Source organism: Primulina huaijiensis, chromosome 1 (assembly GCF_012295235.1).
Source record: "Primulina huaijiensis isolate GDHJ02 chromosome 1, ASM1229523v2, whole genome shotgun sequence".
Lineage (NCBI taxonomy): Eukaryota > Viridiplantae > Streptophyta > Magnoliopsida > Lamiales > Gesneriaceae > Primulina > Primulina huaijiensis.
In genome coordinates, this window is record NC_133306.1 from 14561196 (window position 1) to 14573440 (window position 12245).

General features: G+C 38.6%; 1 protein-coding gene across 1 annotated transcript; it reads left to right on the top strand.

Annotated features, from left to right (window-relative positions):
• Nucleotides 1-4997: 4997 nt before the first annotated feature.
• Nucleotides 4998-11401, top strand: LOC140981656 (probable xyloglucan glycosyltransferase 6). The gene is made up of 5 exons (XM_073448077.1): nucleotides 4998-5869; nucleotides 8266-8574; nucleotides 9174-9464; nucleotides 9540-9653; nucleotides 10445-11401. The coding sequence occupies exons 1-5, from the start codon at nucleotides 5177-5179 to the stop codon at nucleotides 11078-11080; spliced, it is 2043 nt and encodes a 680-aa protein (XP_073304178.1). The 5' UTR covers nucleotides 4998-5176; the 3' UTR covers nucleotides 11081-11401.
• Nucleotides 11402-12245: the final 844 nt, after the last annotated feature.

Genomic DNA, 12245 nt, shown 5'->3' on the forward strand with positions numbered 1-12245 from the left:
CGGCTAATAAATTCACAAATTTATTTAAACAAAAACCTTGGTAATATTTTATTAAATCCTAATTAAGACTAATGGGCTTAATTTAGTGGCTTAATAGGCCTAAGCCTAATTAGTAATTTAATTAGCTATTTAAAATATTATAAACACCTAAAAACCCTACAACTACACGTCCCACTTCCCCCAACAAATCAAACTCTTCTTTTACACAAATTACACGGCACCCACACAATAATTTTCAAGGGAGAAGTTTCAAGTTTTTGCAAAGGTTTTCTAGCCGTCGTCTCCTCGCCGTCGTTCTTCACAATCGTCAACAAATAATCGTGCGTTAAATACGCAAAGGCACGCCATATTCTTTCCTTCAAACATCTATCACACCATAGTATTTTATTTAATGAATTTTTGCATGAAAACAAGTCACACAATTCACAATTTTCGTAACTATGCATATATGTATTCTAAACTCTTGATTTTCCACCCAAAAACATGTTTGTTATATTGTTAAAGGGGCTGCCATGAATTAGGATGATAAAAGGCATGTTTTACATGAGTTTAAGGGCATAGGATACGCACAAATAGGCTGCACATGCACGAGAGAACAAGCTGGGGCCAACTTTCTGGTTGGTGGTTGTAAGGTTCGGTTTTTGGGAGTTAAGGGCTTGGCCTCGGTTCGGTTGGGACCATGGCCTGGCTAGGGACATGGTAGGGTCAAGGGAAGAGTCCTACCCACGCTAGGACTCGAGCCAAGGGGCTGGGGAGGAGTCCTAGCAAGCTAGGACTCGACCCGCGCACACCAGAACAAGATGTGCCATTGGGTGCAGCAGCGTACAGATGATTAAGGGGCTCGGTCTGGGGGCTTCGGGCTGGGCTAGGTCGAGTCATTAGGGTCCTAAGAAGGTGCTTGAGGGGCTGGTTCAAGGTCTGGTTCGTTGGTTAAGAGGCTACGCAAGAAAACTTAGAGTCCTAGTATAAGTGTGATTCTCGGCCAAGCTGCATGAAATCTGGTGCAGTGCTTCGGGCGCGAGTTCAAGGGGCTGGGCTGGCCTGGGCTGGGTCTGGGCGTGGTCCAGGGGAGGTTAAGGTCATGAGGGGCCAAGTTGTTAAGGGATGGAAGGGTCCTAGACTAGGTGGGAGTCCTATGGTTCAAGGGAACTCACGCACACACAGCACATGCAAATGGGTCTTCTGTCCAGCAAGTTTTTGAGTGGGCCATGGGTGGTTTTATGGGCTGTGCTTGGTCAGGAGGGTCCCTAGATGGGTTGGCTAGGTTCTGGCTCAAGGTGGCTTGGGCGTGGCTCGAGTAAATTGGGAGATGGCTCGGTGTGTTCGTCGAAGGGTCAAAAACTAAAATTAAAGAAGGAAAAATTTATCCAAGGGTCCACGGGGGTGGCTCATGACTTGGAAGGGTAGAATAAATCATAAAAATGTTATGTTTAAAATTTGGGATCAAAATAACGAGTTTTGGATTTATTCGGGATTTAATCGCCGCACGAAACGCTAATTAACGAGTTAATGAAAACGCCTAGTTTTAGGCTTTATAAAATTATGAAAAATTAGGTTTAAGCTTAAATAATTATTATAAGTCTAAGTTTTTAATTTGGGAATTTTATATTAAGGTTTGGTTTAATTCGGGATTAAAACGCATTAATACGTCACATTTAAAGATTAATTTAAAAGTCCTCGTTTTAGGCTAAATAAAAATATGAGAAAATTCATGTAAGCTTAAATAATTATTTGGAACATATTAGAGTCAATGGAATTAAGAAAAAGTCAAAAACGTAAAATGTCGAGTCCAGGGGTAAAACGGTCTTTTCACACCTAGAAATTAGTAAACGTCATGGCAGTGCCCTGAATGTTGTTTTACATGCTAACATGATTATTTTCATTGATTGCGGATGTTTATGAATTTTTATATGTTAATATGTCTATTTTAAATGTTTAAGGATTTTCATATGTTAAATGGGTATTTTAAATGTTTATGATTTAAATGTCAAAATGTTATTTTAAATGTTTATGACGTTAAAATGTTGATTTTAAAACGTTTATGGCTTTTTATGATTTTAAACTGTTAAATNTTTCCAATGCCATGATATGTTAATACGTTGGCCAGGGCCCAGTTGACTGGTGAGAGTGTTGCTGGTGTCCCCCGCCGCCCAGTACTGTGGTTTTCTTTAGATGGATCCATCGCCCAATACGTTTAAGAATACGAGTCACAATCACGATCTGAATTCAACAAACACGAACATGAATATGAATATGAATATGGATACGAATATGGATATGGATATGAATAGGAATATGTTTATGTTGATATGAAAAAGATTATGAAAATGTTTATGTTTAAAGTTGATGCATCATTATGAAAATGTTTTTATTTAAAGTTTATGCATCATGAAAATATTTACGAAAATGTTATGTTTATGCATCTTCATGAAAACGATATTTTAAGTACAAGTATTTTTCACTGTTGCATGTGATCTGTATATGTAGTATTTGTTATCAAGGATATGACGTGTTGAGTCTTTAGACTCACTAGGTGTGATTGATGCAGGTTATTATGACGATTATGTTTATGGAGGTCTTGATGGTTGATCTGACTGGACTGAAGGTGCACATAACCCGAGGACCGACGCTAGTTTTCCGCGCTAGTTATTATTTATGATTTTAAGTTATGTTAAGAATATTTTTATGACTTTAAATTATTTATGAGTGGTTTTTGAGAGGTTATAGTATGGGCTATTTCCTTTGATTTTCAAATGTTAGTTGGTTGATTTACTTTTAAAATGTTTGCAAATATTTTATGCATGTGATTATGCATCTCGGCCGATTTAGTGAGGTTTTAAAAAAATAAATAAATTTCTAGCACGTTTTAAGAAAACGAATAAGCAGACGTTTCACCAGCCTTCTCCCACGTGCCTTCCGAGCTCGCCCCGAGTCTCCATCAGTAGGACCCCCCGAGATCATATGAATCATTCCTCTCGTAGGGTGGTTATCCTCATTCATTCACCTCCTCGGTTCGACGGGCTCCTGAGGGACATCTTGACATCGACCTTCCCCTCTCTGCTCCCCGATCCTCTGATTTATCCATGGAGGGCCTTGACCACGCCTAGGGGACGAGCGAGACCTCTGTCGACTCCTGGATGAGGATCCTTCTCGTTTATCTTGCGAAGGCAATCTAGCACTGCACTCAACCCTTTGCGACTTATCCCACCTCCCCTCGGACTCCCTCACTTCCATCACCTTGTCCCGACTCCCATCCAGAGGAACATGGGATGATAATTGTCCTCTGCCCCTAGCCTTATCATCCTCCCTCTTGGCCGCGCCTCTCTTCCTACTTCCTCTTTCCGCTCCCTCAACTCTACTTCTCCCAGGTCGCTGCTCCATCCTCTTATGCCGTTGGGCATCTTCGAGATTTACATATTTTTCCGCCCGAGATAACAGATCATCATAACTTGATGGAGGTTTCTTCAATAACGATTTAAAGAACTCTCCTCCTCTAAGTCCCTAGGTAAAGGCACTTATCATGATGTCAGGAGTGGCCGCTGGTATCTCCAACGCTGCGTTGTTGAAACGCTGGACAGACTCTCGCAAAGTTTCAGCTTCTTGTTGTTTCACCACAAACAGGCTCAAATAGTTTTTTTGGTGTTTTTTGCTGCTAGCGAATCTGTGCAAGAAAGCAGCGGAAAAATCCTCGAAAGATCGTATGGAGTTGGGCTGCAAGGTGTTGAACCATTGCTGGGCTGACCTCACCAACGTGTCCAGAAACACCCTGCACTTGACCCCATTTGAATATTGATGTAACAGGGCCGCATTCTCAAACCTCCCCAAGTGTTCCTCGGGGTCAGTATGTCCATCGTACTCACCCACATTCGACTGTCGAAAATTTGGAGGAAGCCCTTCTTCTAAAATGGCTAGTGAAAAAGGACTTCCTCTCTTGGGTGCCGGCGCTCTGCTTCCCAACTGCTGCCTCAACATCTGTATTTCCTTCCACATTTCTCCCATCTCACTAATCTCCCCCCTTTGGTGGGGCTGTGGCTCTTCAACCCTGCTCTGGTGGCCCTCAGCATCTTCCTCACGCTCCTGACGGGCTGCCTGTTCCTCTACAAACACAGACTCTTGATTTCTTTTCATGGCCTCATCCACTGTCCGGGCGATAAATTGGCCCAGCTGTTCCAGGGTCAAGTTCCCCACGTTCTCATTAGGACGGGTTTGTTCGACCCTTGTCTCGTGAAGGGGCTGCTCGGCTCTTGTCTCTTGACGAGGTTGTTCCTGTCTCGTCTCCACATGAAATGATTCGGGTTCCCTCTGATGACGCGATGATGCTGAGGTAGCTCTTCTACTTCCTTTCTTGCCTACCATCTCTACGTCTCAACTCAAGATTTCCCACAGACGGCGCCAAGTGATACTCACGGGAAATTTTAGGGTCCGCTTCCAGCAAGTGTCACTAGTCCAGACGCAGGTTCTAAATTACCCTGAGCCTGAAATCAAGAATAAGATCGTTAGAAGGGGGCCGGGAGGGTGTCCCGGCGTAGCCCCTCCGACGCTCAAGTCAGAGACTGAGGATATATGGGGGGAGCATCTAAGGGTGCTGCTGAAAACAATATAGTGAAATCGAAATCATACGCTCAAACCTGATATTTATAGGAGAATACCTGGGCTGCTCATGGGCCCTTCACCTGTGGGCTCTATAGATGGGCCGGGAGTTTGGGCCTGATCTTGATGGGTTCATCCCTGGGTTATCACCATCTTTTATATTTTTTTCAGTATTTGTAATTAAAACTAACAATTTGAATATGTTAAAATTTAACAGAGAATCTAACTAAATTTTTATATAAAAGATAAATATCAGGTCGGAGTAATTTTAGAAAATTTTCACTTACACATATATTATATATACAGCAAAAATCTGTTAAAAACATTAGTCAGTAAAAATTATTATATTATAATTACAAGAATCGGGACAAAATTGCATTTTTACAAATAATAACAGTTCAAAAAAAAATCCAAATCCTGGTAAAAGTTGGGTGCCATTAAACATCTTCTCAGCTCTTCTGCTTCCCTCTTTCTCCGGATCCAACGCACACACTACACACAGAACGAAGATGATCCGCCATTGATACAAAACCAAGCTCAGATCCCGACACCGGAAGCTGTACATTCTTATTTTTCCTTCATCTATATGTCTCCTTCACCAAATTACGAGTTTCAGGAATGGTGGAACAAGCAACGTACCGACAACGAACACGCCGACGACCATTTCTTCCAAAACTCAGGTTTCCTAACTGTCGATATTCAGACCCCCACGTCAGCCGCAGCCAAGGACCGCTCCCGCAGCGCGCGGCAGCTGTCTTGGATTTACCTCCTGAAATTCCATCAAATCGCTCACACCGTAGCTTTCCTTACTAATGGATTCATATCCATCATTCGCACTGCAAATCGTCGAATCACTACGGCCTCCGCCGTCCCCCGATTCGAGTCTCGGTTTTATAAGATCATCAAATTCTTCTTGTTAATCAGTGTATGTCTCCTTCTCTTCGAGCTTGTTGCATACTTTAAGGGATGGCATTTTAGTCCTCCTACATTGGAACCCGATGTGGAAGATTTACTGGAGTATGTTTATGCGAAATGGTTGGTAATTAGGGCGAACTATTTGGCGCCACCTTTGCAGAGTCTTGTGAATGTGTGCATTGTGTTGTTCTTGGTACAGTCCGTGGATCGATTGGTTTTGGTGCTGGGATGTTTTTATATCAAGCTCAGAGGGTTGAGGCCGGTGGCGGAAATGGATTATGAGCAGGATGATGAAACTGAGAGCGGGAATGTGGAGAATTTTCCGATGGTGCTACTGCAAATTCCCATGTGCAATGAGAAGGAGGTAAGATGTAGGCTTTCGAATACTTCTAATTAAAAGTTGTGTGTTTTATATGTTGAGTGAATTTTGTTTGTGTACGTCTGTTTTACGTGGAAAGCTACGGCTTAAAATTGATTAACGAGAATTTGGCCTTTCAATTTTATGTACTTTATCCGAGGTAAAAAAAAAAAAGGCTCTAATGGAGACAAAGTCTAAACAATGATTTATAAAAGCAGTTTAATGAAACCACTCCTCAAATCTGAGCTGCTACATCCTGGAAAGTCTTAAAGGGATGATAAGAATGAGAAAATGGATTTTTGTCCTATTATTACGTGTGATATTTGAGGCTTTAATTGCACCCTTTCTATTTTATTTGTCCCGCTGTTTACTGAAAATGTTTTGTGATGCACTTCAACGTTTATCAGTGATAGTGATTAAGATGATATGTAATCCATTAAAAGAACACTTGTGAATTGCGCCATTACATGACAAACACACAAGCTCGGACATTCATGTCGAATAATAATAATTATTAGTTTAGTTTCATTGAGACTTTGTTACAAGCTTGTGTGGAAGAAGTGTTGAATATACACAAAATTTGTTTGTTTTGATTGTATGAAACATAATCACTTCTCTTTAAGACAATGACGAGAAAACTGATAACATGATTGCAATATTATGCGGATAAATATTAAATGCAGTTTCTTTTTAAATTGTGATATTCTTTGATGATTAATTGATTGAATGGCCTAGGTGACCAGGTTAGTGCTGTCTGCTTGAAAAGACTTAAAATTTGCATGATATCTGTTATAAATTTCTGAAACTTAAAGTTTATATAAAGTAGTCAGTTCTAAAAGGACCTCTTTTGTGCTCAAAGAAGTTGTTTCAGTCATTCTCCTTGTTCAATTTTTAATCATTGGTGAACAACAAATATTACTTAGAAGGGTGAAAGATTAGTTACAACATTAATACAATGCTTGCTTCACAGGCTATATTTGCATCTGTGTTGGACGTTATAGATGGGAGGCACTCTTATGTCTTTTGCTAGGTTGGCCAAGTCTGTATAATTGTCTAGCCTTGTTTATGACCCAATTTGGTGCTTGCTGTCTGTAGTCTATAAAAACCCTATTCAAGTAATAGAGCTAAAGACTTGTGTCACAATCTGATTTGCAGTGCCTTTTTTTCTGTTTGAATTCCTTTGAAACCAATGTTCCTCCAATTACCTCAATTTACGCCGAGTCTTTTACTTTCCTATAATTTGGTGCTCTCGTTGAATATATATTTGATGAATATCGAGATTGGATCAAACTCAAATCTTTTATTCTACTTGACTGGTATGGCACATATTCACTGTCTGGACTTTGGAGCTCTACTTTGCTACACATTGGTTGCAGATCAAAGGAAGAAGGTGAGGGGTTTAGGTGAAGATGATTTGGGGGTGGGGGGGGGGGTGTTGTGTTCAACAGACTTATGATGTGGAAAGTGAAAAAAAATCATCATAACAGAAGGGGATGCTTGTGTGCAGAGCTGAGTGGGCCTTAATGGTGCTTGGCAAAATGCTATGAAGAGATGGTGCTTTGTTTTAGGTGAAAAATGATTAACACAAACCTCAGGCAATCAAGCTGATAATTCTGTTTTTACAATCCCTTCTATTACGTTTGGTCCATTTGCATCTTTGTATAATAAATCACACTCGTATATACTTTGTTGTTATGACATGCAAAGCTTATGTTGCTGACAATTAAGTTTGATTATTGTCTTTGAAAGTAGTGTTTATGCTTGAACTGGTCCTGTCTCCAGCTTCAGTAAATGTTGGTGACTTGGTTCCGTGATTCTAACAGGATAATCTCATCACATAAATGGATATGTCCTCTAAATTATCGGATTATTCTGTTTACTTCTTTTTCCTTAGGATTGATATCCAGGAGCCGGATAAGCTAATGCTATATTGTTGAGTTATTTTGTCATAGAATTGCCTTATTTTTCATATATTTATTATTCAACCACCTTTTGTTCAAATTATTTTAATTTTCTATGTATTTCAGTTCAAAGTCCACAATAAGCACATAAAAATGGAAACTTGTTGAGGAATATTGAAAACTTGTCAAGAATCAGGATAACCTAATGATGCAAGTTGAAGTATGAAGTACCTTTTTATTTTTTCAGGTGATGAATGACATTTGAGTTCCATCCGAAAATTAGACATCCTGGTGCTTCGGATTTAGAACCGTTACGTTTATGCCTTGGGAATCCCTTTAATTTTTATTTTAGATGAAAGTGTTTCCAGTGGCTACCGGTGCAGAGGAAAAGAAAATGTGAAAATTAGACTTGGGATTCTGTATTTTTGCATTATGAAAAATGTTGAAATGGTTTAGATAATTGGTAGCTCTGAGATTTGTTTTTCTTTGACACTGCATCAGGTATACCAGCAATCTATTGCAGCTGTATGCATCCAGGATTGGCCAAAGGAGAAGATGCTCGTACAAATATTGGATGATTCCGATGATACAGATGTCCAATCTCTTATCAAGGCAGAAGTGCAGAAATGGCAACAGAGGGGTATTCACATCATATACAGACATCGTCTTATTCGCACTGGATATAAAGCAGGGAACCTTAAATCTGCAATGAATTGTGATTATGTAAAAGATTATGAGTTTGTAGCTATTTTTGATGCGGATTTCCAGCCAGCACCAGATTTTTTGAAAAGAACTATTCCTTACTTCAAGGTAATCTAATTACCATATATGTAAAGTGAACAAAGAAATGTAGAGAGTAAATTTTTTTGTTGATGGTAAGGATTGTGTGTCTTGACTGAATTCGTTTTGTGAGGTTACTATGTATTTTTTGTCGATTTCGGACTTTGAAATAATCAATATCTTTTTGTTGTAAATGATTTGAAAACTGGAAAATGCCTATAGTTATGGATAATACCGATGGAAAATCAAATGCAAAATATAAACCATGGTGGACAAGGTAACTAAAAAATGCTAGTGTCAATAGTCATTGCCCTATAGGATAGGCCTGAAAAATAATCCATTACACCACCCAGGACCTCTTTTTCCTAAATTATGCTTCTGAAAAAATTGTTGCAATCAATCATCATGCAATTGCTTAGACTAAGAGATAGTAAGAGCTTGGCCTTCCACCGAGTATGTATATCTTCCCATTGCAACATGTTGGCCTTTTATACTGGAAATACATGTTCGCATCTGCAATGCTGAAGAAAATTCCTGTCTTCATGAATCTAAAATATTAATTACTCATGATCGTTATTAAGTTGTAGAATATTTATTAAAGACTACTAATTGAATCCTCCATTGTGAAGGGAAAAGATGACCTCGCATTGGTGCAAACTAGGTGGGCATTTGTCAACAAGGACGAGAATTTGCTTACAAGATTGCAAAACATAAATCTGGCATTCCACTTTGAGGTTGAGCAACAGGTCAATGGGTGGTTCATCAACTTTTTCGGTTTCAATGGAACTGCTGGTGTATGGAGAATCAAAGCCCTGGAGGACTGCGGTGGTTGGTTGGAGCGTACCACTGTTGAAGACATGGATATTGCTGTTCGCGCTCACCTTTGTGGTTGGAAATTTATTTACTTGAATGATGTTAAGGTTAGTGCACATGAAGATTTTTAATGTCGTCAATGTATTTTAAATTTGTGATTAACAATTCTCATATATCTGCAGTGCTTATGTGAACTTCCCGAGTCTTATGAAGCATATATAAAGCAGCAACACCGCTGGCATTCAGGACCCATGCAGTTATTTCGTCTTTGTTTTGTCGACATTCTGCGTTCTAAGGTTGGTACGCCTGATATATATGTTGTACTGTCTGGTTGCAGTTTGCATGGATGACGTGGCAATAAAGTTAATCAGGAAGCTACCATATGTTGCATTTACGATGAATTTAAATGTGAGGATAATAATTGATATTTCTTTTATATATAGATACATTTTGAGAAGTGAATAAAGGAAAACACAATTTATCTGGTTTGGCAGGAGTTGAAACTTTTTCTTTTGATACGTGTAATATTTCCCATAACTAAACCACAGTAAAATTATACCAAAGATCTGACATAGTAACATCAAATCGTATTTTATGATACATTCTTTGATTTTTAAGAATCCAAGAGATAAAAAAAATATAATAAAACTGGGGTTCTGAACTTCAAATCACGAAATAGTTGTTGGAAACTATTTGGCCAATTGCTTCCGATTGGAAGAAACGAAATCTGACATGGAGAATGCGACTCGTAAATTTGAATGCAGTTTTTTCTTTTGGGATTAGCTTTTAATTGCAAATGCTTTATATTTGACTTTTAGCTGTACTCTTGATCAATTTACAGAACAAAAGGCTTGGGTTTGTGTTTTAGTTTTATTTTCGGAGTTATGTAGAACAACATTTTTTGGATATTGTGATTTATGTTTGGTTTTGTTTCCTGGAGGAGATATTTTGATTGTGAAGGACATGTCACATAAAGTAAATAATTATTGCCTACCATTCATCGCTTTAAAAATATTTCAATGCTTTAATTTATCCATTGGTTTTCAAGCTGTCAATACATTTTAATTCACAATGTTGGATATTTCAGGTGAGTTTCGTCAAGAAAGCAAACCTGATATTTCTTTTCTTCCTTCTGCGGAAGCTCATACTACCATTTTACTCGTTCACACTCTTCTGCATAATTCTCCCGTTGACTATGTTCCTACCCGAAGCTCAGCTGCCTTTTTGGGTTGTCTGTTACGTCCCTGGACTAGTCTCCATATTGAACATCCTTCCATCTCCACGATCATTTCCATTTATCGTGCCCTATCTTCTATTTGAAAACACAATGTCTGTGACCAAATTTAATGCGATGATTTCTGGGCTCTTCCAGTTGGGAAGTTCTTATGAATGGATTGTTACCAAGAAACTCGGTAGATCATCAGAAGCTGATTTAGTTGCCATTGTCGAAAATGAATCCACACCTATGGTGGAGAGTGGGATCCCAAGGGCGTCCTCCGAATCAGGTCTGCCCGAGCTTAACAGACTAGAGATGACCAAGAAATCTAGGAAGAAACGAAGAAATCGCTTGTACAGAAAGGAGCTTTCTCTTTCGTTTATTTTGTTGACTGCCTCTGTTAGAAGCTTGCTATCTGCTCAAGGAATTCACTTCTATTTCCTCTTGTTTCAAGGAATCACTTTCCTTGTTGTAGGTCTCGATTTGATTGGAGAACAGGTGAGTTAATTCAACTTTTTATTTTTCGTGAAGAGAAAATTCTTTGCATGGATTGCTGCTCCTGGAATATCCAGCAACCTCAGGTACAATTTTTTACCTGATCCTTTGTATGACTTTGTGAAGGATAGTTCCCATGTGTCCCATGTATTATATAGTTAGCAAGATTGTCATTTCGTTTGTTACTATACGCCTGATGCCATTTTACGGTTGAAATGTTCACGAAGATAGTATACATAGTAGCCATGATGATTGGAAAGCCTACCTATATTCGTTGGTCTGATGTAATCTATTGTACACACCATGTTTGTAAATTTTAAAGAATTTTTATCCTCCGAAGTCGCAAATTTTTTACTCTCTTTCCTTTGTAATCGACAGTTGATGTATTTTTTTTATGAAAGGAGCAGTACCAGAAAACCTCTTGAAGGCTGAAAAGTTTTGGTAATGATCTGTTCGTGGCCTAATGAATTCTAGTGTTTATAGTTATATAAACAAATTTGTATTTTCCAGTATAGATTAGTGTGGAGAAATTGTAGAAAACAAAGCTTCAAAGTCAATGCTGGCTAGAGTGCATCGTATGTAGAATTAGATTGTTGTATTAATTTATATTTTTCATGTTAGGTGCATACAATTCAATGATTTGTACATTATATTATGATTTCATCCGGCTTGACCCTAATAATTGATCTCGTCGTTGTCTTGATGGAACCAACGTGCTCAAAATGTTGAAAAGGTGAAGAAAACGGAATGAAAATGAGACTACAAAAAGAAAGTATCATGTTAGATTGTAGAAATTGTGCAAAATCTCTGTTCCTACTTTTTTCTTAAACAAACACCTACACTGTTTTACTAAAAATACACGGAGGAGGTGTAGTTTTCAAAATAAAATACACAGTAGGTCTAAATAAAATAACTGCCCCATTCCTAGGGTAGACATGGCATAGTGATTCTGTAGGAATTCCCATTTTTTTGGGCCTAATGTTTCTCCCATTTTCCTTTGTCGCGGATGTGTCAAACACGGCATATCGTTTATTCATATATACATAGAGATGTATTGTTGGTGTATCGATTTCTCGTATCTAAGGCGCAACAGGAGTTTTAAATTTTTTGTTTCTACGCTCGAAATTTTCTTTGAGCATCGTATGTTATTTAAACATCTATATGTTATTTAGATTAT

Excerpts from the sequence above, each read along its gene's own strand:
- LOC140981656 (XM_073448077.1), top strand. The coding sequence starts at position 5,177 with ATGTCTCCTTCACCAAATTACGAGTTTCAGGAATGGTGGAACAAGCAA. Across the intron at positions 5,870-8,265 it reads CCATGTGCAATGAGAAGGAG|GTATACCAGCAATCTATTGC; the intron begins GTAAGATGTAGG and ends ACACTGCATCAG. Across the intron at positions 8,575-9,173 it reads GAACTATTCCTTACTTCAAG|GGAAAAGATGACCTCGCATT; the intron begins GTAATCTAATTA and ends TCCATTGTGAAG.